The sequence below is a fragment of the Onychomys torridus genome, chromosome 11, assembly GCF_903995425.1.
Source record: "Onychomys torridus chromosome 11, mOncTor1.1, whole genome shotgun sequence".
NCBI classification, from domain to species: domain Eukaryota; kingdom Metazoa; phylum Chordata; class Mammalia; order Rodentia; family Cricetidae; genus Onychomys; species Onychomys torridus.
Window position 1 is genome coordinate 66,480,402 of NC_050453.1, and position 27,061 is coordinate 66,507,462.

A 27,061-nucleotide genomic window follows, 5' to 3' on the forward strand; every position below is an offset into this window, starting at 1 on the left:
TCGTCTGTACTTTCTATTATTTTGAAGACATTCCCACATGCCTTTGTTTCCATACTTTTTGAAAATAGTATATCTTTTATTTATTCTTTGACAATTTTATACATGTAAACAATGTATCTTGATGATTCGCACCCCCAGCCCCGCCCAAGAGTGCTCCACACATCCCCTCCCCCTCCACTTCCTCTTTCGTGAATAACCCCCTGATTCCAATTAGTGCTGCCGGGGGAATGTTGACTGATCTTGTTGACTTGACCTTGTGCAGGTCTGGTGCAGATAACCGCAGCTGCAGGGAGGGAGTTCATGGGTGCAATGGCCATATCGTCCCAGAAGCCAGCATCTCACGGCTTTCCTTCGTCCTCTGGCTTTCACTCTCCTTTGATTTTCCTTGAGCATTGGGTCAGAAGCTGGGTTGATCCAGATGTTCTATTTAGACTGAGCACTCAATAGACACATAGCGCTTCCATCAGTTATGAATTTCTGCTGCCCACTGCAGAGAGCAGCTTCTCTGGCCACAGTTGAGGACTGGGCTAATCTATGGGTATAGGCATAAATATTCAGAAGGCCGATTGGCAACATCTGGTTTAGCGAAACCACAGTAGTAGGTTCTTCCCTAGAGCATGGACCTCACCAGCTCCATGAGTTTTTTGACTGGGTTTGAATTTGAAGTATCGGGCCTGAATCCTACTTGTGGAGAAGACTTCAAATCTAATCCCAAAGCATTGGAAGTTTATAAAGCCCACTCAGGATTCCCTCTTTCCACATGTTCTTCTGGTCTCCCTCCCTTCCTGTATGACGTGGCACTTGATGTTGTTTACAGCCATATGTGATAAGACCCCAGAGGACTCTAACTTCCTACGTACTGTCTACTTCCTACATCTGCTGTGCTGGATGTAGCCCTTCCCCCATCTGCAAAGGTTCATTGATTATTTGTCCACTTTTCCCTCTCTCCTTACCGTCATTACTACCTATTAAAAAACCTCGTCGGGGCTGGAGAGATGGCTCAGAGGTTAAGAGCACTGACTGCTCTTCCAAAGGTCCTGAGTTCAATTCCCAGCAACCACAAGGTGGCTCACAACCATCTGTAATGAGATCTGGTGCCCTCTTCTGGCCTGCAGGCACACATGCAAGCAGAACATTGTATACATAATAAATAAATAAATCTTTAAAAACAAAAACCTCATCTTGGGACTGGAAGGATTGCTCAGTGGTTAGATGTGCTCGTTTCCAAGGGAGAGGACCTGAGTTTGATCCTTAGACCCATATGATGGAAAGAGAGAAGTGACTCCTGCATCCTCTGACTTCCGCATGTGTTTTATGGCGCACACACACACACACACACTCACACACACACACACAGAGAGAGAGAGAGAGAGAGAGAGAGAGAGAGAGAGAGAGAGAGAGAGTTAAAATAGGATCCTTCAACACTGGCATTAGGGAAGATTCACTTTCAACCCTCCTCATACCTTCCCCAGCCACAGAGACTCTTTTTCTTCTTCGGGTTTTCACAGACCTTTTTCCCACACCTTTTTTGAATCCAGGCCTCATTTAACTTAGAATGGCCTAGAATTCTTCATATATGGTAGTAGAATATTTTAAGGTGTGTTACTTTTGTTTATGTTGCATTTGTGTAATTCTGTGTACCTGTGTAAAACACCTAATGGTCTAATAAAGAGCTGAATGGCCAATAGCAAAGCAGGAGAAGGATAGGCGGGGCTGGCAGGCAGAGAGAATATAGAGAAGGGGAAACCTGGGAGGAGGGATTGGAGCTCTAAGACCTAGGAGCCAGAGAAGGAGGAGGACATTAGGGGCCAGCTACCCAGCTACCCAGCAAGGCACAAAGTAAGAGTAACATACAGAAGAAAGAGAACAGGAAAAGCTCAGAGGCAAAAGGTAGATGGGATAATTTAAGTTGAGGAAAGTTGGCTAGAAACTAAGCCAAGCTAAGGCATTTATAATTAAGAATAAGCCTCTGTGTGTGATTTATTTGGGAGCTGGGTGGCGCACCCCTCCCCCCACCTCACACACCCCATCCCACCCCACCCCACCCCCGCAAAAAGAGTAAAATACCACCAACAATAATATATGATGACTTTGAGTTCTTGATCTTCCTGTCTCTACTTCTCATGTGTTGGGATTGCAGGCCTGTGCCACCACACTCAACTGTGTTCCAGCATCTTTATCTCTTTACGAGTTACACCCACCATTGTTTGTGTGTGTGCCTTGATTTTGGTTGTGAGATTGAGTCTCGTGCATCTCAGACTGGCTTCAAACTTGCTATGTAGCTGAGAATGGCCTTGAATGTCTGATTCTCCTGCTTCTACCTCCCCAGTGCTGGAACTGCAAGTGTGCACCACCACAAAGTTTACGTGCAGTGCTGCAGAGGGATAGGAGGCTGGAGGGCTTTGTACGTGCTAGGTAAGCACTCTATCAACTGAGCTGCACCCCCAGCTCTATGCTTATGACTCAAACAGCGCAGTCCTTAGGGGAAGGTCCTGGTGTCTAATCTTTGGCTCTCCCACAGCCTTTGACACAGTTCTTGGGCCATAGCGATTACATGGTTCCTGTTGGCCCAGAGACTGAAAATTGTCACTGGGTGATCTCGCAGGTTGCTTTAGTTCTTTATGCTCTGTGTCCCAACAGGACAAGACTTGAGGAGAGCAGGCAGGTTCCCAGCTTCCAGCAGTCTCAAGTCTCCCCCACAGCACACACCCCTAGGTATCCATGTGGTCACATAAGCCACAGTGCCTGTTGTCATATGCGGTCATGGTCTATTGTCACTGTCCACGGTCTAACAGCAGCTAGGTTCTAGCAGCAGATCCTGCTGCATCCAGGCCACATATGGATGCTTGATCTCTTCAGGGCTGGGCACAACATCCAGTTCTGGCTGAGACTCCAGCTTCTGGAAGAAGTCTGTAGATGTCTTTCTCTCTCCTAAGACCTCTCGACACTACCGTGTCCTCTACTAAGAAGGGCACACAGAGACATAATATTGCATTCGTTACTTTTCTCATAGCTCTGACAAAACGCTTGATGAAAGCAATTTAAGGAAGATGGGTCCATTTTGGCTTAGTTCAAGAGCATAGTCCGCCACAGGGGATGATATGCAATAGCAGTGTGAGGCGGCTGGTCACATTCTATCCTCAGTCAGGAAGAGAGATGGTGCTGGGTTCACTTTCTCCTTTTTTTTTCAGGCCGTGGGATGGTGCTACCCACATTCTGGGTGGGTTTCCCACCTCAGTTTAGCCAGCCTGGAAACTCCTTTGCAGACAAGTCTAGAGATTTGCCTCCTGGGTGACTCTAGGTCCTGTTGGATGAATTGTCCATCTGAGCCATTACCATGTCTTTCTCTTTCTGAGCTATGGAGTGTCTAAAGATATTTTTCGGGAGCTGCAGCAGCCACCAGAAGCACTGGAGTGAAGGGATTGTAAGGAAGGGAACCAGAGAGAAGACCTGAATTCACCTTCTCACCTCTGCTTGTTGAGTCTTATTCTTGCTGCTTCCAACACCCGACACACAATGATTTCTTTTGTGTGTGTACATGCACATGCTTTCATGTGTGTACAGGTACATGCTTTCATGTATGTACATGTGCATGCATGTGTACATGTGAAGGCCAGAACACAACCTTCCGGTGTCGTTCCTCAATTATCACCCACTTTGTTTTTGGAGACAGAGTCTCTCCCTGGCCTGGAACTAAACCAGTTCATCTAGACTGGCTAGATGGGATCAGTAAGTCCCAGGGATCTTCCTGTCTCCGTTCCCCCAGCACTAGAATTACAAGCTGGTGAAACCACGCCTGGCTTTCTTTATGTGGGCTCTGGGGATGAAAACTCAGGTCGTGAATGAACACTTTACCGGCTGAGCTATCCCCCAGCCCCACTGCCAGCCTGATTTCTCAACCCTTGATGTTCATTCAGCATAAGCTGTGGCACTGAAGCTTGTTAAGACTGTAGGATCTCAGGCTAGCTGAGACCTCCTGAATCAGAAGCTGCATTTTAATAAAATTCCACCAGGATATTTGTAAGCTCATTAAAGTCCGAGAATTCTGGATCCCATGGATGCCCTACAATTATGGCTGGTTTAGATGGTCAATTACTTCCTCTATTCATGTGCATGCTGCAGTTGGCATTCACAATGACCAGACAGAGAGGTGCCCCAGGCCCCAGGAGAACAAGAGGTGATGAGGAGGACAACAGGCTTAGTCACAAGTTTCTAAGAACAGGAAGGGCCACTGATTTCCTTGTTTAAATCTCTCTGGTGCCTTCATACTGTATGGGGAATAAAGCTCTCAGGGACAGGCAGGACCCAGCTGCCACCCTGCGCCTACCTTCTCTTTTTGCCTGCCTCCCTCACTGTGCTTTCTTTATCTGTAGCATGGAGGTTTAGACTGGCTACTGATCCACTCTACTCCCATGGAGAGCTGGGGTCCCTGTCCTCTCCTCTTGGATCTTAATGAATCTGTGACTGTTTTCACTGCCCAGTTGAGCCCCACCTGAATTTAAGATCCCCAAGTTTGTGAGAGAGAATAGCATCATGGTTGTTTCAAGACATGAAGTTTGGGATAGGAGTTTATAGTGCAATATCAAATAGTCAGGAATATGACAGACTACCAAGCCTGCTTCATTTATACGGTCCAGAACTGGCCAGGGAATGGTGCCACCCACAGTGGACTAGTTTCACCTCAGTTAATCTGATCACAATTATGTCCTTAGTCATTCCAAGAGACTAACCTAGCCTGGATTATCTTTTATAGGTACGCCTGAGGCTTGTCTCCAAGGCGATTCTAGATCCTGTCAAGTTGACAATTAATACTAACCACCACACTTGATATTTCAATATGCTATTAATGATTTTTGTCTTGAAGAGCTTTAAAAATTTATTATTTATTTATTTTTTGTTTTTTGAGACAGGGTTTCTCGATGTAACAGCCCTGGCTGTCCTGGAGCTCACTCTGTAGACCAGGCTGGCCTTGAACTCACAGAGATCCACCTTACATAAAGAAATTAATTAAGGTGTGTGCTAACACTGTCCCACTGTCTTGAAGATTTTTTAATGTGCTGTATTTATCTAATGATCCTTTAAAACTCCTATAATCCTTTATGATCTTTCTCTCATTCTTGCTCCCATGGTTTCTCTGAAACAATGATTTAAATCAGAAACAGCAGGGGAGTAGAGAGATGTAGCTTCAGTTTGAAGCCAGGATCTTGGAGGCAGACCTTCAAAGGTATCATCTTATGGTGGACACCGATGCTGTCAGCTGGGAATCTAAAGGAAGCTCTGAGCCAACTATTACTTTTTCTTTTTTTAACTTTCTTTTTATTTGTTCTTTGTATCTTTCACATCATGCTTCCCGATCCCACCCATCTCCTGTCCCTTCACATCCACACTGCCCCTGCAAACCCCCCCTCAATAAAACAAAATAACATTTAAGAGAAAAAAGGAAAAAAAAAGGAGAAAGGAAAATCTCAATGTGGAAGCTGCAGTGTGGCACAGTGAGTCACACAGTAAACCCTTTGTCCACACATCTTTACATGCAGGCATTCATCGAAAAGAATCACTGGTCTGGTTCGAGGCCACTGCTGGGCCCTCACTGGATCTCATCCTGGACATCTCATTTCAGCCAACTATTTATATGCACTAAATTCTGTTCTCTCTTAAAACACAAACAAAACAAAACCCAAAAACCAAACAACCAAACAAAAAAACAGTTATTAAATTTATTCTTTGACAATCCCATACATGTATATAGTAATTCTCTTCTTTTTATATTTTATTTGTTTTGTGGGTATGTGTCATGGCACACATGTGTAAAGTAGCGGGTACTAGCGAGGTAAGTTCTCTCCTTCTACCCACTGGAACCTGGGGGATTGGTTAATTCAGGTGGTCAGGCTGGAGGTCAGCACCTTTACTCGCTAAGGTAGCTCACTGGATATATTCACTATATATTTTATATATTCATCTATAATGTGTTCTCTCTCTGAACCCCACCCTGGGTGCCTGTTAGTCTCCCTCCCTACAAGTTTTTTTTTTTTTTTTTTTCATTACCAGCCGAGTGTGAGCAGGGCCAGCCGAGTGTGAGCAGGGCTTTGGAGCTGTCTGCTGGAACTTTGTGGGTGCAGCAGCAGACACAGGGCTGAAGTCAAGGTCTGTCCCTTTACCACATGGTGATGTCAAGAGACGGTATTTATCCCCCCCTCCCCCCACTGCATAAATAAAGAAACCAAAGTCTCCAGGGTACAAGTAATTTGCCCAAGGTCCTAGTAGTAGATGATGAAAAAGTCAGGGTTTGAATCCAGGTTTGGCTGTTACCAATATTCTTTTTAAATTCTTTTTTTTTTTTTTTTTTTTTTGCCAGAGCTGAGGACCGAACCCAGGGCCTTGTGCTTGCTAGGCAAGCACTCTACCACTGAGCTAAATCCCCAACCCCTCTTTTTAAATTATTATAACATTTATTTATTTATACATTTGTTTATCTTGTGTGTGTGTGCATGCCACAGTGCATTCATGGAGGTCAGGGGACAAGTTAAGAAAGTAAGTTTTCTCCTTCCACCGTGTGGTCCCTGGGATTGAACTCAGATCATCAGAGTTGGGGACAAGCACCTTTACCTGCTGAGCCCTCTCAACCCCCCACAAGTATTCTGCTTTTCTTACCAGATGCCATGTGGGTCTCCGGGAAGGTGGGGTGCTCCTGACCTTCCCGGGAAGGGGAGGTCTTGAACACACCGCTGACCCTCTTCCAGAGGTGGCTTTGTTTGCTCTTTCATTTGCTCTGATTTAATTCTCATATTTCATGTAAAAATTCAAAAGGATGCTGACCAGTGGGGGAGGAAAATAAAAAAGGAAAGAAGAAACTGCTTCCAAGAAAGGCACTTAATATTTCTAAAGAGTAAACACAGTGGCCGGCCCATAAAAGCCTCATTAAAATGTGAATGTTAAACCTTTGTAGTTCAGCGCTCAATAGGAAAGCACTCTGACACCACTCTCGCCCATTATTTACGGCTCATCAATAAAACATCAGTTCTGCTCACAGTAAAGCTGCCATTCAGGGCACAGGTCTCTCCAGGTAGCTGATTCCATGCCTCTGATGGCTCTCTTTGAACTTGTGCAGTCATTTGGTGGAGACCTTGGACTCAGACACCTGGAGCAGCCAATTTCTTCCTCTTTTCTCTGTTATCTCTTCCCTGAACCTCCAAAGCACTGAATCTCAAATATTAGTTCCTCAGGGAAGCCTTGCTGGAGAATAAGTGCATCAGTCAGGTTCTCCAGAGGAACAGAGTTTATAGAATGAATCTAACATCCATCCATCCATCCATCCATCCATCCATCCATCCATCCATCCATCTACCTACCTACCTACCTATCTATCTACCTATCTACTGATCTATCTATCTATCTATCTATCTATCTATCTATCTATACATCTGTCTATCTAGGAAGATTTATTAGAATGGCTTACAGGCTGTGGTCCAGCTAGTCCAACAATGGCTGTCGCTGTTGGCCAATGGAAAGTCCAAGAATCTAGTAGTTGTTAAGTTCCCAAGGCTGGATGTCTCAGCTGGTCTTCGGTAACACTAGTATCCTGAAGAAGTAGGTTCCAATGCTAGTGAAGGAATGGAGTTCTCAGTGAGAGCTAGAGCAGGCTGGCAAAGAGAGAAAGCTTCCTTCTTCCTTGTCCTTTGCATAGGCTGCCAGCCATAAGTGTGGTCGAGACTAAAGGCGGATCTTCCCATCTCAAGATCGGGATTAGAAGTGGGTTTTCCCACTTCAAACGATTTAATTAAGAAAAAATAAAAACATGTGGATGACGGTCGTGTAGCTTGGTTTGTTTGTGGGGCCCCTAGCAATGAGACCAGGATCTGTCCCTGATGCATGAGCTGCCGTTGTGGAACCTGTTCCCTATGGTGGAATGCTTCACTCAGCCTTGATGCGGCGGGAAGGAGCTTGATCCTGCCTCAACTTGATATGCCATGCTTTGCTGACTCCCATGGGAGACCTGCTCCTTTCTGAGGAGCAGATGGGGGTGGGTGGGTAGGAAAGAGGTGGGGGGAGGGAACGGGAGGAGAGGAGGGAGGGGATGCTGTGGTTGGTGTGTAAAATAAATTTTAAAAATTAATTTTAAAAAAGAAGAAAAATAAGACCCTCACAGGTGTACCCAGCTGCCTGGGTTTTAGTTAAATCCAGATGTGGTCAAGTCAATAACCAAGAACAGCAAGTTAGGATTTCAGATGGCTGAACCAAGATGACACATGCTGGGCCATTCCTCTCTCCATCACTGGCTCTTTCCATTCTGCCTGGTTTCCTTCTCATTGAGGATGTCCCCATGCTCTGGGAAAGACTGACATCTTGCTATTAGTTTGCTGATGATGCCCACATAGGTGGTGGTCCCACTCCTCTTGGTTGGAATGAGCCCCATGCCTGTCTCAGAACCATCACTGGTTACTTGATTGAGGGGTGCTGATGCGGCTTCCATGTTGGGTCATGCGATAACTCTTGGGCTGCACTTCCTGAAAGCCCCAACGGGGTCCATGGTCTGAGAGCGGACAAGAGAAGTTTGTGTAATTAAAAAGAAGAATGGGTGCTGGCAGGCAAAACTATACATGGCTGCAGGCTTGGCCCTTATAAAATATGGAGAGTCAAGTGTGCTTTGCCTATAAGCCTGGTGACAGGGAGAGCTTAGCTGATGTATAAATCTACCAGGCTTGGTTGTCTGATTCCTTCCTATATGCTCTGTGTGTGTGTGCCTATAGGCATGTGAACACATGTGAGATGTATGTGAAGGCCAGAAGTCAGTCTCAGGAGCCATTCTTCAGGCACCATGCACCTTGATTAATTGAGTGATTTTTGACACAGGTTCTCTTACTGAGACCCAAGGCTCACAGATAAAGCTAGATTGGCTGGCCAGCAAGCCCCCCGATCTTCCCATCTCCACCCCCCCTAAACTAGGATCACAGATATGTAGCACTAAGCCTGTTTTGTTTTTTTTTCATGTGGGTGCTGGAAACTCAGGTCTTCATGCTTGTCTTACAATCCCTTTACCAAGGGAACCATGTTCATAGCTTCATTATACACTTTGCATAGCATTTACTGCAGGCTGAAAAAAAAATTCCCACTGCATTTTACAGTTGCTTATGACTGCTAACCAATAGGCTTACTCATTTTGTGGTGATACAGGACTCTTGAATGGCAGCCTCGGTCATCCCTTTTAGCCTTCTAGAGTGGCTGCAGACAGAGCACCTTAGTCTCTCCACGAGGGACTGAGCTTGGCAAAGGTCTTTCCCCAGGCTTCTAGCACCCCCATGTAGCACCTGTAACAGGGCAGGTGCTCAGCAAATACTTGTCAAATAATGTTAATTTTCTACCATATTTTTCATTGCTATGTTTTTTTCATTTTTGTTTTTGTTCTTTTTTGGGGGCCCACCACCCAGCTCCCAAATAAATCTCCCACAGAGGCTTTTTCTTAATTATGAATACCTGGCCTTAGCTTGGCTTAGTTTCTTGCCAGCTGTCCTTGATTTAAATTATCCCATCTACCTTTTGCTTCTGGGCTTTTCCCATTCTCTTACTCTGTAAATCTTACTCTTACTCCATGGCTTGCTGTGTAGCATGGTGGCTGGTCCCCTGATGTCTTCTTCCTCTTGTTGCTAGATCTCCTCCTCCCAGATTTCTCCTTCTATATATTCTCTCTGCCTGCCAGCCCCACCTATCCTCTCTCCTGCCTTGCTATTGGCCGTTCAGCTCTTTATTAGACCGTCAGGTGTTTTAGACAGGCACAGTATCACAGCTTCACAGAGTTAAACAAATGCAACATAAACAAAAGTAACACACCTTAAAATAATATGCTACCACAGTGGGGAAAGAAAAAAAACAAAACAAAACAAACAAAAACCAACACAAGAGATAACTGGAAAAAAAAATTTAAAAAAAGTGGTCTCCAGCTGGCTTGGCAAATCCTCTTTACAAAGTGGAGAAAACAGGACAATGTTCTAATTCAGTGTGGTGGTTAATGTTGTCAACTTGACAGGATCTAAAATCACCATGGAGACAAACCTGTGGGCATGTCTGTGAGGGAAATTGGGTTAATTGAGATAAGAAGATCCAGTCTGGATGTGGGCAGCACATTCATGGCCCAGGGGTCTGGACTGAATAAAAAGGAGAAGGTGAGCTGAGCTCCAGCATCCCTTTCTCTGTTTCCTGACTGTGGTTGCCACGTGACCCGCTGCCTCCATGCTTTTCCCACCAGGATGGACTGTGTCCTCCAACCATGAGCCAAGCCAACCCCTTGTGGCCTGAGTTGCTTTTGTCATGGTATTTTATCACCGCAACAGAAAAAATAACTAATACGGTCAGTCAGCCTCAAGTCAGGTTGAATGCTGTAACCAGCTCTCGACAAAAGCAATGGAAGTCTCACCCTTTGATACAGTCAGAAAGGATGCTAATTTATGCTCATGGGATTGTGTTTAGCTAAACAAAAGAGGAAACTCCTCAGCCCATTCCCACAAATAGGAAGCTCCAAGCAGTAACCAAACTCCAGCAGAATGCTTGTCTGACATTCACAAAGCCCTGGGTTTGGTCCCAGCATCACATAAAACTAGGTATGATGGAACCTGTCTGTAATCCCAGCACTTGGGATGTAGAGGTGGAGGCTTCAAGAGCATCCTTTGCTATATTCTAGGAATTAAAGGCAAATCTGGGATAGAGACACGATCTCAAAAAAATGAGGTTTGGAAGGAGCTGGAGGGGGTACTGTGATTTAGAACCGCCAAGAGGTTTGTTTAGATTTTTAAGGATTTGTATATACTGTAGAGAGACAGAAAGTATTCTGAAGGACACGCTGAAGGAAACGGGAGTGGAGGAAATACTGCTTTCTCTTTTGGCACCAGGTAAAATTTTCATTGACTTTTTGTTTCCTGAAGATTGTGTTCGCCCTTACAAGCTGCTTCAGTGAGGTTCTAAGTATGTGTACAAATGGGCTGGGGAGATGGTCCAGTCTGTAAGGTGCTTGCCGGGCAAGCATGAGATCTTATTTTAAAAAAAAAAAAAAGTCGGGCACAGTGGAGCACACTTGTCACCCAGCACTGGGGAGGCAGAGACTAGAGGACTCTGCTGGGGTGGGGGCCAGCAGTGCAGCCAAATAATGAACTTCAGTTTCACTGAGAGACCCTGCCTCAAAAAGTAAGGGGAGAGTGACTGAGGACGACACCCAGAGCTGACCTCCACACACCTCCACACAGGCACACACTCTCACACCACAAATGTCTGTAGAATTTACTCGGAAGTCGAGAACAGATCCCCTGTCCTCAGGATAACCTTTAAGACTCTCATGGGAGACCAGATTGACTTTCTAGGATTCTGATAGCTGGGACTTTGGTTGAGATGAACCACTTTCAGGTATTGCGTGACTGGCGGTACTGGATTAGAATTAAGAACTAAGACACCATTGACATAAAAGATTGGTCTCTCTCTTTCACAGGGAGGCTGATATTGGAGCTTGGGGAATGTACAGTATGATATTTCCTTGTAGTGACTACCATGGTATCTATAGTCCCAAGCTCACACCAACAAGTGTTCTTTGCCAGGCTTTCAGGATGCTTGCCTAACATTTGGGAAGCCTGAGTTTGAGCTCCAGCATACACACAATCCTAGCATCCAGGAGGTCAGAAGTTCAAGGTCATCCACAGCTACATAATGAGTTTGGAGTCAGGATGGGACTCTATCTCAAAAACAAACAAACAAACAAACAAACAAAAACTTCTACAGTTTGGGGTGTCAAACGTTGCTTGCCCATGGGCCCCTGTGTGGCCTCTGTCCCTGGGGCGGAACTAGAGAAAGTGGTGGCTTTCAGGAGGTGGGACCTAGTCAGAGGTCTTTTGGTCCTAAGGATGTGACCTAAGGAGTGCTGGGCCCTGACCTCTTTCTCTTTATCCCCCAGGACTCAGTCAGGAAGTTTAGCTCCACTAGGCACTCACAACACTCTGAGCGTGGTGGGCTGCTGAGGCAGGCTCAGAGCAATGGGACAGCCAGTCATGGACCCGATGCCTCCAGACTATGAGCGAATCAACCTTTTCCTCTTTTTGTGTGGATTAGCTGCTGCATTTACTGCAATAGTGAAAGCTGAATAATAAGAGATTTTTATGTCACTTCAAGCTCTCCTGTAGAACACAGTAGACATTGACTTCTGTTTGTCTAAACGTCAGCCTGGGGAGTGTTAGCTGATTATTGGCGATGGCCTCGACCAGGTGTGGGAACCCACATCTGTAAACCCAGCACTGGGGAAACCGAGGCAGGAGGATTGTGAGTTCAAAGCTACCCTGGGCTATATAGCAAGCCGCTGTCTCAATCCTCAGTAGAGGATTGAAAAAAAAAAAAAAAAAACAGTGTTGTCTACTTCTTTGTCATTGCTCAAGGCGCATGACTTATATCTTTACACTCTAGAGAGAGTAGTTTCTGGATTGGAGGGGAAGGAGGGAGGTTGCTGCTGCCTCCAGGCCAGTGGCTGGGGGCCCTCCCCCTCTCTCCTCCCTGCCAGCTCTATGCTCCCTGCGTCGCCTCCCTGGTAGTCCCAGCGGGTGGAGTCTCGAGTCGCTCCAGTCCTTATCAATAGGCACAGGCAGGTTAACACTCTCGCCACCCCATTCAGGGAGCAGCAGTCCCTAGGTGGACTTGGTCGGACTGGATAGGTTCAGCCATGGTTTCTCTGGGCTTGGGGGTCGCTCAGGGTCCTGGACGCCGTGCGGGACGCTGAGCGAGTCGCCGAAATAGACACCGCGCTCCCGAGTGGTCAGAACGCAAAGGCGAACTACAATCATGCCCGGCACCACGAGCCCCTGGCTGTCGTCGTGGGCGCCACGGTCACCGCTTCTGCTGCTGCTGCTGCTGCTCGCCAGAGCAGCGCACACAGTGAGTACCGCGCCCCTCCCGGACACGAACCAGGACCGGCCCGCATTCCTCTACTGGGTCCTAGGAATTATGAGGAGTAGCCGATCTCCCCTCCCTCAACAATAATATCGTTCACTCTGTCGGACTTCTCCAAAGGCAAAACCTTCCTGGGCTCTGTGTCCCAGGTGAGGCAGATCTAGGCTGAGTTCCCTGGCCCTTCACTCATCCTTCCCGCCCGCTGAGCTCGCTTCTTTCCAGGAAACAATTCTGCAGCGGCCCCAGCAATGTCCAGTATGCCAGACACTTGCTCTCCAGTGTATCATCAAAACCCCCTCTTCCCCTTTTGAGACCCCCAGTCACTCAGGCTTCACAAGCAAGGAGACCCAGGCTCAGAAAAGGGGCGGGAGAGGCTTATGCCGCATCAGAAAAAAAAAAAAAAAAAGTCAGAACCCACATTCTTCAGGCTAGCTAGAGCCTTGACGGTTTTACACACTCCGGGTTGCAGATGGGAAATTTCAGAAAGCTATGAGTAGAGTTTTTGCGTCTGTAGTGGGACCATTTTCCGTCCCGTGTCCGTCCGGTGTTCCGTCCCGTCCGGGGACACACACACACACACACACACACACACACACACACACACACACACACACACACACACACACACCCGAGGGACTGGCTTTCTAAAGTCTTTGCCTGTGGGCTCCTGGGAGCAGCGGGTCGCAACAAACTCGGGGCTGGAGAAGGAGAAAGTTGGAGGAGAGAGAAGCCAGGGGATAGTTTGTGTTTCTTTCCCATAGAAACTCCTGGGAACTTCGGGCGGGCGGCTTCCCCTGGGATATGTCAATGAGAGACAGGCTGTAATTGAGGCTGGCAGGGATGGAAGGAACTGGAGAGAAGGTCAAGGCTGCTGGGTTGAGGACTCCAGGGTTTCTCCTCCGGACGAGCTCCGCAGAGTGTCCCACCCCTCAGGTCTGGGTTCTAAGAAACTACAGATCCTGAGACTCCCATCTTGGTAAATGACTTAGTTTCCCGTTTCCTGAGGCACTCTGTACAGCTCCAGGGCTGCAGGAACAGATCAGCTCATTCCCCCCTCCGTGTGCACCATGTGTCTCTAGGAGAAGGGTTCATGTGGACCTCTCTGTTGCATGAGCTTATCCTGACTGTGCTTCTACCTCTCAGTGTTTGCGGCAGAAACCACCTTTAATAAATGAGGGTGGACTTGACCTTCTTTGTTTGGACAGTCTCCCAGCTTCTGCAACCTTTTCCGTTGGGTTGTTTGACTCTGGGTGGCCAGCCGTGGGATCCTGAAATTCAAGGATGATAGTTTCTTCCTTCCTTTTGGATTTCCCTCAGAGGGACATCAAGGGCCTCTTCCAAAGAGACCATCGAGGCTGTTCCTACCTCCCTTCCCTGCCTCTTCCTTCAGGGGAGGGACCTGAAGAGTCCTTTGCAAGTGGAAACTGAAAATTAGTGACCTTTTGTTTTGTTTTTCCATAAGAAAGGGAGCACACCACCTTCTCTACTGCCTTGCTCCCTAAGCTCATGAGGGCTTTCACCTGGGACGATTAACACCTGCCCCCTCCCCCCACTGTCCCACCAGACACATGCTGTAGCTTGAGCTTTGCCTTTTCCAATTTTACCCCTAGGACCCGCCTCAGGGTAAGAGAGAACTCAATGGGCATGTGTTCAGTGAATGACAGCAAAGGATGAAATGACTTTGGCGTCCACAGGAGAGTGTCTCTTGTGTGTATGGATGGGTGTCCATGGTTGTGTGCGCAGGTGCATGTGTATGGAAGCCAGAGAGAAACTCCTGGCTTTTATCCCTCAGCTACATCCACCTTGTTTTTTGAAGCAAGGTCTCCCCCTGGCCCGGGACTCACCAAGGAAGCTAGGCTGACTGGTCAGTGAACCCCAGGGACCCTCCTATCTCCACTTCCCAACACTGGTTAGTTTGGCTGCTTTAGGTCAACTTGCCACAAATTATGATCATCGGGCATGCACACAATGCACAGACCATACATATAAAAAGCTTTTTATCACCGGGTGGTGGTGGCACTGCCTTTAATCCCAGCACTTGGGAGGCAGAGGCAGGTGGATCTCTGTGAGTTCAAGGCCAGCCTGGGCTACCAAGTGAGTTCCAGGAAAAAGGCACAAAGCTACACAGAGAAACCCTGTCTCTAACCCCCCCCCAAAAAAGCTTTTTTATGATTATTATGCTCTCTATACTAGTTCTGTTATTTCTTATTGAATTATTTTTATCAATGTGTTTTGATCATAGCCACTCCCTACTTATTCTAACTTCTCCCAGACCCATCCCCCCCCCCTCCCAACTTTCTCTTTTCCTCTCTCTCTCTCTCTCTCTCTCTCTCTCTCTCTCAGTCCAATAACACACCGAGTGTAATCTGTGCTGCCCATATTCTCATGGGTTTGGGACAGTCCACTGGTGTATGGGGAACCTACCAGGGTGCACATCTCTGAAGAAAACTGGTCCCCATATCAGTGACTGCCTGCCAGTAGCTCCTCAGCTACAGGTGGCATCTCATAAATCCCTCCCCATCCATGCTGGGACGTTGACTGGCTTGATTTGTTTAGGCAACCACAGCTGCGGTGAGCTCATACGTCCCATTGCCCCGGCGTATCAGGAAAGCACTGGTTTATGGCAGTCCTCTGTAACTTCCGGCTCTTATCATCTTTGTGCCTCATGATTCAAACAGGGCTTCTTAGCTTTGACACAATTTTTTTTTTCTCATGCAGCCCAGGATAGCCTCCAATTCCCTATGTAACTAAGGATGATCTTGAACTTCTGATCCTCCTGCCTCTACCTACTGAGTACAGGTGTGTGCCACCATGCCAAATTTATGCTGTGCAGGGGGATTAGAACCCAGGGCTTCATGCATAAGAGCAAGCAATGTACCAACTGAGCTATGTTCCCCAACTTTGAGACTCTTGACATGGGGACCAGACATAGCAGTTCTATGCATTGTATGAGTTCTAGCAGTGTCTCTGGCCTCTCTAGAGTAGAGGCCGGGGATATCTCTGCAAAGCTGTGGCAGCAGAATGTCTGTCAAGTGCTCTATGACTCCAAGGTTAGGAAACTGCCCCTGTGGGACAACTACTGCCTTGAGGGCTGTCGTGGTACTGAGGGTACATCAACAGGATTAAAAGTAGGTCTTTGCTGAGTATTGGGTTTGAGGCACTGAGACTGATGATAGAGAATCCGAGTCCAATGGTGGAAACAGGCTGTTAGGATTTGGATCTTGCGTGTGTGTGTGTGTGTGTGTGTGTGTGTGTGTGTGTGTGTGTGTGTGTGCGCGCGCGCGCGCAAACACGTGTGTGGAGGCCAGAGGTCACCTTGGGTGTCTTTCCTCAGGACCCTGTCCATGTTGGATTTGTGAGACAGGGTCTCTCACTGGATTTTGGAACCTGCTGATTTGGCTGGCTGAGTGCCTCAAAGCCCCCAGGGACCCACCTGCCCCTGCTTTCCAGCACTGACATGTTAAGTATCTGTCACCAGGCCTGGCTTTTTAATGTGGGTTCTGGGGAATTGAACTCAGGTCTTTGTACTTAGAATGCAGTCACTACCAAGTGAGCCATCTCCCCGACCCTAGGGTTCTGATCTTGTAGACTCTCCAAGGGGTGTTGAAGGCTTGGTGCCCAGTGCATAGACTAGAGAGTGACAAGAGGAAGCTAGGGATGTGTGACCCTGGCCCTTCCTTCCTCTGCCTCTCTCTGTTTCCTGGCTACGCTGAAGTGAGCGGCGTCCTCTGCCATATGCTCTCACCATGATATACTCTGCTGCCACAGGCCCAAAACACTTGGGCCCAAATGAAACTCTAAGAAAAGTAAATCTGGCCTCCTTAGTTGATTTCTCTGGTGCCTTGTCATAGCAGTGGGAAGCTAACTGACACGCGAGTGTACGGAATCACAACCTAGTTCCAAGCCGGATAGAGACTGCAGAGAACGCATTCTCTGTCTTCACTTCTGCCTCTGCATTTCCTCCTTCTTGACCCCCACCCCCCACCCCCTTAGATGATGCCCCTGGAAACAGAAACTCTCCAGCTTCAGAGCCTGACAGACAGAAGCTGGGCCATCCTCCCAGCACCCCTGCTGATCTGAACGGCCCAGAATGACTTTCCAAGACCCAAGTTCTGCCCTTGTGGTGGCCCCTTGCAATGTCTCTTCACTGGACGCCAGTCTCTCTTCTTTCAAGGACGCTGGCCTTCACCAGGCTCTGGGGTACCTTGCAGCCCAAGGCAAACCCACAACACTCAGATCCTATCTACTTGCTTATAATAAATAGAAGGCTGCTTAGGATTGGGAGGACTTGAAAAAAGGAGACTGTCCTGGGGCTGCCGGCTTCAGCAGACCTGACAGATGAACTCTTTTATAAATGGGGATGGGCAGACCTGGTCAATTGTGCCTGCAGCCCGGAGCATCCTGTCCCTGTCAGGATCAGGACCTAGCCCCACAACCTCAGTTTACCCCAAGGACTCTATCTGGAGCCCCCACGTCGTTCCCCTCACCCACAGCTCTTAGGGGCACTCTCACGTGACCTGTCTATTTGAATTCCTGGCCTCCTGATTCACACTCTCCTTTCTAGCTGATGCATTTGCCTGTCATTTCCAGAGAGTCGAGACTACCTGGACAGACTTCCTCTGATGGATGTGTCTACAGTGAAGCCTCGGCTTCTTTTCTTCCTGTTCATCTAGGTCAGCCAGACCGTCCTAACAAAACCCATATTCTAGGGGCTGGGGCGGTGGTTCAGTTGGGAAAGCGCTTGCCAAGCCATCACAAGGACCTAAGTTTGATTCCCAGACCCCCGTGTTTTAAAAAGTCAGATATAGCTCATGCTTATAATGTCAGCTTTGGAAAGGTGGAGACTAGAGTCCCCTGGGGCTCTCTGGACAGCCAGCCTAGACTGTTAAATCCCAGGCCAGTGAGGGACGCCCCCTCAAAACAAAACAAAAAAGAGATGAAGAGAAAGAAAACAAAAAACAAGATACACAGCATGTGAAGACTAATAATATGACAGGTTGATCTCTGGTATACCTGCACACACACACACACACACACACACACACACACACACACACATAATACATATACATACATACATACACACATGCACACAAACACATATACATACACACATATGTACACACACATACATACACATATACACACATACATACACACATATGCACACACACATACATACATATATACACACATACATACACACATATGTACATACATACATACACACACACACACACACACACACATGCGCGTACACACACACTTTACAGACTGACCAGCAGAAACAACAAGGGCTTCCTTTCCCCAGTTCTGGAGCCCCAGTCCTGATCCAGGTCTGGCAGGTGTGGTATCTAGTGAGGGTTCACTTCCTGGCTTCTTGGTATCTACTCTGCCATCACACTACCTCTCTAGGGAGCATGCTGTGTGGATATTGTCTCTTCTTACAAGAACATGGATCCTTTAGAGTCCGGCCTCTACCCTCACCTCCTCACTAACATTCATTACAGTGAGTGTCTCTGTCTCCAAACACACCCACACTGGGTGTGAGGGCTTCAGTGTATGAAAGCGTATGGATTTGGGGTGACGTGCCACTCTCTGAGGAGGGGTACCACCCTATTCTCATGCCCAGTCCCTCCATGTTGCCTGCCTGTGCTGCTCAGCTTTTTGTCATTAAAACAAACACATGGAATGATCAGCTTTTGAAGGCAAAGGTTGATTCTGGCTTACAGCTTCAGAGGTTCAGTCCACAGTGAGTGAGCCTGTTGCTCTGGGCCTGTGGTGAGGCCAGCATCATGAGGAAAGTTCACAGAGGAGCAAAACTTCATGATTCATAGCTGGAAAGCAAAATGAAGACAGGAGGGGCTGGAGCCCCACAATCCCCTTCAAAAGTACACCATGGGATGGTTGTTTCGAATCATCTGGGAAGGGAGTATCATTGAGGGGGGTGTCTAGATTGGGCTGGCCTAGGGGCACGTCTCTGGGAGATTATTCAGATCCTATCAACTAAGGTGGAAGGACATGGGGGAGTTGCTATTCTCCGGGTAGGAGTTCTGATTGTGTCAGAGCGGAGAAGGTAACAGCCTGTTGGTGTGCACACACTCACCAGGCCTTTCTTCTGACTGTGGTGATGTCATGTGACCAGCTCTCTCAAGCTCCTGCTGCCGTACTTCACCATGGTGGACCGTATCATGGAACTGTGAGCTGGAACGACCCATTTCTCCCTTCACATTCACTTTTGTCAGAATATTTTATGGCAGCAATAGAAACAGAGCTAAGTGGACTCCCGCTGACCAGTCTTCTACTAGATCCTGTCTTCTAAAGTCCCACGACCTTCCCCAAAAACACTGAGCTAGGAACAGTCTCTAACACACTGGGGGAACATTCTAGATCCGAACTCTAGCACCATCTCACACCTCAGAAACTTCCTTCTGCAGGTGACTAAATCTTGCGTGACCAACCCCTGAGGTCTGTCCCTGCCCTGCTTCTGTGTCTGACTTCTTCAGCGTCCACTCAGCAGTGAGATCGCACTGAGAGGTTCCCATCTTGCTGGGCCCCTTCAGGGCTGGTAACAGTTTGGACCCTTCTTTCCTAGTCCCACCTCTGCCCCCTGGTGGCAGCTCCTTGGACGATGTGTCTGGACTGGCGGTCTCCACTCTGTCACGCTGCAGCCTGACTCCTCAACACCCACAGAATCAGGCTCATCAGTGGCCCCCATTTAGCCACATTTGCTAGACGTTTTTTAAAAAAACAAAATCTTTAAAATTGTATGTGTTTGGGGGCTCAGGATGGAATGGCTTAGCTGGTAAATGCTTCCTGGCAACCATGAGAACCTGAGTTCCATCCCTACAACTCATGTCAAAGTATCAAGCATGGTGGAGCAGATTCATGATTTCAATCTCAGCACTAGGGAGACTGTGCCAGGAGAACCCCCAGGGCTTGCTGGCCTGGCAGTCTAGCCAAGGTAGTGAGCTTCAGGCCAATGAGAGACCTTGTATCAAAGGAGGTAGAGGGTATTCTTGAGCATGACACCCAAGGTTGTCCTCTGACTTTCATATGCGCACACTTGTACATACATGAATATATATACACATGCACACACCATTAAAAATCATGTGTGTGTAAGGGAACTCTATGTTCTGATGTACATTATACAATGATTGCCTCTGTTAAGCAAATTTACATCTGTCCTTTCGTAGAGCTCCCACCCCGTGTGTGTGTGTGTGTGTGTGTGTGTGTGTGTGTGTGTGTGTGTGTGTGTGAAGAGCTCTTGATATCAATCCTCAGTATCTCACCCTTTCCTCCATCTCCCAGCTCCACATAATCACCATTTGACTGTTTTTTATCTATTTATTTTTTGGAGTATGTGTATGCTGGGGTTTGACTCAGAGCCTCACTCATCCTGGACAACCATGTTTCTACACATCTGACCTGTTTTGATTCTATAGAAGTGATATCATACAGAATTTGTCTTTCTATGACGGGCTTCTAATGCCCGTAAGTGTGCTGTCAATCATGGTAGGAATTCCTTTAGTTCCCCGTGTGTGTGCATGTGTATGCATATATATATGAAGACACACGTGCATATGGACGCTAGAAGCTAATTTTGGGTGTCATCAAGTGCCATCTGCCTTGTTTTTGTGAGATAAAGGCTCTCATTTGGCCTTGTAATTGCTGACTCAGTTTGGTGGTGGGCTAGTGAGACCCTGGCATCCACCTATGTTCACTTCTCCAGGGCTGACAAGCAAGAGCTTGTAGCCATGTTTGGCTTTTTAGTACGGGTTCTAGCAATCAAACCCAGGTCCTCATGCTTGCATGGCAAACATTTTACCAACAGAGAGCGATCTCTACAGCTCAGAGAGTTACTTAGTACAGTTTCAGAGGATGGAAAATCCCATATTGAGAAGCTGCTTCTAGCTAGCGCCTTTAAGCTACATCATCGTGTCATCATAGAAGGTAGAAGGACAAGAGACTCTGTGTGTGTGTGTGTGTGTGTGTGTGTGTGTGTGTATGTATGTGTGTGTGTGAGAGAGAGAGAAATAGAGAGAGAGCAAGCAAATATCCCTTTATTTGAGACCCACTTCTAGTATAACTAACCCTAAAAATATACATATTCATATAAATTATCAATATGTTAATTATATTATATTAACATATTATTGTACACTTTAACTTATATATAATTTAAATATACTCATATAATATATAATATAATAATTATATATTGATATATGACTATATTAAAATATATCATGATAATAGCATTAATCCATTTACGAGTGCTGCTCTCCAGAGTCCCCTTCTCAACACAATTACACTGGGAATTGATTTCCAACATGAGAACCTTGGTGACACATTCAAGTCACAGCAGCCCATCTGGGCAGGAGAAAGGACACAGTAGTGGGGACATGGAGTCAGGAAGCTCACACCCTGCTAGCAAGGGCAGAGGGGCGCAGGAACACAGCTTCCTGCTTCCTGTGTTGCTGGGGCTCTGTACGGACTCTCTACCTCCTTGTCTTCTGCTGCTCCTGTGTTCTTGTCTCCCACCTGCCTCTGCCTGCTTCTTCCTGCTGCACCTTCTCAGCCTCGTAGGAGCCTTCATATCATCGGACCCAGTGGTCATTGTCCCCTTGCTTTGCTGATGCTACCAAATGACCTTCAGCAGCAGTCCTCCATCTGTCCATCCGTCCGTCAGTCCGTCCGTCCATCCATCCATCCATCCATCCGTCCATCCGTCCGTCCGTCCATCTGTCCATCCATCCGCCTCACCGCTCTGTACTTAGATCATCCCACTCAATCTTTGGTTCCCCACCTGGAGGCCCTTCACTATCTTCACCCCTTCATCTGGTCACACTACTCCCACCTCAGCACCCGGGTGAAGCGTTGTCCTTTCCTGCTGTCCCATGCCCACCCCTGTCCTCCACCCAGCACCTCCTCCCTCAAAGCCTTTACCACCACACACTCTGGCCACTGACATTTCTGTACCCACTGAAGACCTAGAACCCCAGCAGTGGAAGCTATATCCCATTCTCTTTGTGTCCTCAGGGGTAAGCAGACTGCTGGGCATACAGACATGCCAATCAACCTTAGATGGTGACATTTTGTGTTCTGAACTGCTCTTGTGGCCACATAGTGCGCATAATTTCACACAAGTACATACATATAAATAAAAATAAATATTTTGAAAAAGCAAATTAGTACAGGACATACCCTAGCAATACCAAAATTGAATTAAAATACGTAAGATTAAAAAATAAAAGTGGGCCGAAGATGTGGCTCAGTTGGTGTAGCATTCGCAAAACCCTGGGTTCAAGTCCCAGAGGCTGTTAGCAATGGGCATGGGGGTAGAGTGGAATGGAGACAGGAAGATCAGAAGTTCAAGGTCACCCTTGGCTACATAGGGAGTTTAAGGCTAGCCTGGCATGTGTGTTCTCACAAGAGAACAAAACAGACAAAAGAGCTTCCCCAGATTCTATCAAGGAACTCTTTCGTGGGATGATCGCCAAGAGGAAATGGAAGGAAAACGTTCAGAAAGATGAAAGGCTGGAGGGTTGGCTCAGGTGGCCGTCATTCTACCAGCAGGGATTCTGGAAAAACAGGGAGCAGGAGAAACGGGAAGTCAGCACAGGTACACAGAAACTAACCAAATGGAAAAAAAAAAAATTCATTGACCTAGGGGGAGGGGGGCGGGACAAAATGCCCAAGGACACATAATCCTCTCGTGAGACTCGCTTCAACAGCCAACAATATCTCATTGTCCAGAGAGGTCATTATAAACATCGAGTGTTGCTTTCTCTAAAAGTGATGTGGACGGAGTGTACGGAATCCGGGGGAGAAATACTTCTAGGGAGAATTTAAAACATCTAAATCTTTAACTTCCTTAATAGGAAGTTGGGCATATCCCAATAACCAAGAAACAGTGTTGGTTTAAGAGCTAAGAAGAGGAACTATGCTGCCCAGTTTGGTTCTCAGACAGATCGATGGCGCCATAACCGCCTCAGCCTCCAGCTCCAGGAGTCTGGTGCCCTCTTTTGGCGTGCATGGGTACTTGCACTCATGTGCATCCCCATACGTAGCTATCAACATCATATACTTCTTATCACCCAAGTTTGTGAATATTGGCTAGAATTACACTTAAAAATTTGTGGGGTGTTTTTCTTTTAGAAATTGATTCTGGAATGTTTCCCAACTCCCAGGTGTTGAAGAGTTACCCAAGCTTGGTGCTGTTGGGAGATGGTGGAAAGTTTTAAGTGGGGACCGAGTGGGAGGCCTCCGGGTCACTGTAGGTGTACCTTTGAAGACGGGAGTAGGACCCCAGATGCTCTTCCTCCTCATTCTCTCTCATTCCTGGCTGTGAGGTGGAGGATGGTATCCATAGAGATGAGTTTGACCCCGTCCTAGAGGTAACAAAGGTCCCCTTCTTTACAGAGTCGTGGTTATGAGGAGGCCGGTGGAAAGTTAGGTCTTTCCAGAGAGAAGGAGATCCTCCCCACTGCAATGTTGGAGCTGATGCTGGAGACATCACTCACCGTCATTGGTCTGCCTGCCTGTTCTTGCTTGAGGAGTCAGGGTCCATCAACAGCTGACAGACACTGATGACACTCTTTGGATTTCCACTTGCAGGCCGGAGCTCTGCCCCGAATGTGTGACGTCCTCCGAGTGCTGCAAGAGGAACGGGCCCAGTGCCTGCAGCAACTCTCCACAGAGAGGACAGGAGACCTGGGGCTGGAGACAGTGTCAGGTAGGAGACCTCCCCCAGCCTGGGTGCATTCTGCAGGTGGATCCTGTCCAGTCACTGGGGGTGGGGAACTTGTCCTCAGGTCCAGGTGGGCTGTCCAGGGTGGGTCCAGGTTTGTCTGCTTCATCAGCGGTGGGATCGGGGACATGGTCTACATGGACTCTGAAGCCTCCTCATACCTCCTTTCTCTGGGGACAGCCAATGCTTTCTCACCACGTGCTTCTGCACACACACTTTATCAAGGTGAGGTTTTTTTTGTTAGTTTTTAAGTCTTTGAGTGTGTGTATATGTATGGTGTATGTGTGTGTGTGTGTGTGTGTGTGTGTGTGTGTGTGTGTGTGTGTGATACATGTATGTCTGTGCGTATGTGTGTAGGCACACACATGCCAGGGCATATGTGTAGAAGTCAAGGACAACTGGCCCTTGTTTGAGACAAGCTTCCACAGTGCTGCCCATGCCAATCTAGCTAGCTGGCCTGAGCGCTTCCAGAGACTTTTCTGTTTCTTCCTCCCCTAGGAACCCTGGGATTACAGATGTGTGATTTCATACCTGGTTTTATGTGAGTTCTGGGCTCTGAACTCAAGTCCTGACGTTGGTATAACCAGCACGTTATTCTCTGAGCCACCTCCCCAACCCAAAGCGAAGGTCTGGTGGGAAGTGCTTCACAGGGTCATTGTTCTCAAATCCATACTCTTGGCAAATTGTGATGAGTAAGGGGGAGGGCAGTGTGGTGTCAGGATGGCTGAAGAGAACACATCTGATGCTGATGGTGCAGATCAAGAAGCTCAAAAGAGACCCTGCCTGAGAGGATTTCATTCAGCACCAGATAGAGACACATGTCTTCTGAAGCTGGATGATTCCTGATGTCCCCTCTCTGAAAGCCAGGAAACATCTTTACACTTTCAAATTTTTATTTATTTTATTTTACATGCATGAGATTTTGCTTACAAGTATGTCTGTGTACCCTGAGCATTTCTGGTGCCTGAGGAAGTCAGAAGACAACATCGGATCCCCTGGAACAGGAGTTATAGATGGTTGTGAGTCACTATGTGGGTGCTGGGACTTGAACCCAGATCCTCTACAAGAACAATAAGTGCTCTTAACCACTGAGCCATCTCTCCAGCCCTACCAGGGAGCATCTTGACAAATATGGCCATGTGTAGCACCCTTCAACTCCCAGCTTCCAAAGAGGGCACCGCTAATCACCCCAGCCTTCTTGTTCAGGGAGTGCCGGCCGGAAGTCACTGGTTGTACGACTATAGCACATTATTTAATCTTCTGAGGCTCAGTTCCCTGATCTCTAGATGGGGCTATCGTGTCTGCTTCAGAGCTATGATGATAAGTGTGGTAAAGTGGGTATGGCAGAGGGCAAGACCCTCCATTCAATCCCTAGCACCATGGTCAGTCAGTCAGTCAATAAATAAATACCTATCATTATTACCAATCATCACTATATAACTCTTGTATTTAAGTGTTCATTGCATTCCCATTCTCTTCTTTGCAGTCTGTCATCTAAGAAAAGAACCTGGGGCTGGGGAGATGCCTCAGTCAGCTAAGTGTTTGCCTTGCAGACATGGGGACCTGAGTCAGATCCCAAGAACTCACAGTTTTAAAAAGCCAGCCATGGTGGCATGTACCTGCAATCCTGGTGCCGGACTGGAGGCACATGCACCAACAGGTTCCTGGGGCTCACTGGACAGCCGGATTAGCCATGTTGGCGCGTCCCAAACCAGTGAGAGACAGTGACTCTACAAACAGGAGGATGGTATCCTGAGATTGTCTTCTGACTTCCACATGCACCCACGCACACATGAATACACAGTAACACACACTTGTGCACACATACACATACGCACACACCACACGAATACACAGGAACTCACACATACACACACGAATACCCTGGAACACCACACACACACACACACACACACACACACACACACACACACACACACAGACGAATACACAGGAACACACACACACATGCACACAGACACACATGGTTGAGGATTGTTCTTAGAACCAGGCAGGTGTCATATGCTCAGAGCCTGACGCAAGACCCAGGAGGGACTGAGGTGCGCTCCTCATCCTGCCCTGCGACCTCAGTGGATTCCCAAGGAACTCAGCCCTCGATCCCTCCCAAGGTTCCATGGGAGCGGTCAGGGGACTCTCTGCTGGGGGCCTGGGGTTAATGGTTAAGCTGTTGATTCTCTTAGGTAGAGGTTAATGTTTGAAAGCTAGATAAATTACAGGAAATGCCACCTGTGGTGTATCACCAAGCCTGGAATACTAAAACAAATAAAAAATTAACTCTCCAGATCTGTTGAGTTAGGTGACCACGTCCACTCTGTGGGAATGTCTCAGGGTCATGACACCACCACCACCACCACCACCACCACCACCACCACCACCACCACCATCACCACCGGTCACCACTCTAATGAGATTTTTATTACTTGGTTTACAGCAGCATCACCCTCTCAGAGTGGGCAGGGGGATATTTCTGGCTCTCCCTACAAGAAGAATATTCCGGAAGGATAGTATGGTGGCCAGATATTTGTAGGTTCTGTGGTCATAACAGACCTGGGCATCCATTCAGCTTTGTCACATAGGGCCAGTGTGACCTCCAGCAAGATTGCGCCTCTCTGGACCTTGGTGGCCTACCCTTTCCTTCAAGTGGAGCATGCTAGCACTTTCTTCTAGTCTCTACCAGAGGGTTGAGCCTCTGCCACAGGCACGGGACATTTTGTACTCCTGTACTTTTCTATTGAGATGAAATTCATGTTAAATCAACCCCTTGGAGGGTTACAATCCCCTATCATTGGTCACTATACAGCCACTTGTATCAGGTTCTAAAATGCTCTCATCAGGCAAGGAGGAACTGTGGGCTCCCTGCTGACCTTCATCAGTAGGTGCAGGGCTCCAGAACAGGGCTGATCCGACTCCTCTGTCATATACTCCAGAAATAGTCCCGGGTTATCGTCGGGCCATCTGTGCTGATTTATAAATAAGCCAGGGACTGAAGGGTGGCCCTTGTGGGTCAGTGCAGGGAAAAGGGAAAGTTGCCAGAGGGATGGCTCTCTGTGACCCTGCTGGCTGGGTCCCTGAAGATCCCCAAAGTCACATTCTGTCCTCCAGCTGGCCTCCTACTTCCCTGTCCAGCTTCACCCTTGACCTGCCTCTGGGGGCCATCTCTAGGCAAGACGCAGGCACACATGGTGGTATTGGGTATTTGTCTTGGGCTTGGAGCCTACTCAGGACCTTTCCAAATCTAGAGGAGCCTATACCCTCCACTGGGTGGCCACAGAGCATTATCTCTTCACTGTGGCTTTTATTTTAACTACATTCTCCTGGGGTGGCTGACACATAAACCTTGGTAGTTTCTCAAAAACACCTCAGACTTTGCTC

The 27,061-nt window shown here is 47.6% G+C and overlaps 1 protein-coding gene across 1 annotated transcript in view; it reads left to right on the top strand.

Annotated features, from left to right (window-relative positions):
- The first annotated feature begins 12,804 nt into the window (after positions 1-12,804).
- The window catches only part of Sctr (secretin receptor), a 48,056-nt gene continuing 33,799 nt past the window's right edge, over positions 12,805-27,061 (top strand). Inside the window, exons 1-2 of the mRNA XM_036201987.1 lie at positions 12,805-12,897; positions 23,536-23,653. Coding sequence (XP_036057880.1) covers positions 12,805-12,897; positions 23,536-23,653 — 211 coding nt within the window. The remainder of the gene's footprint in view (positions 12,898-23,535; positions 23,654-27,061) is intronic.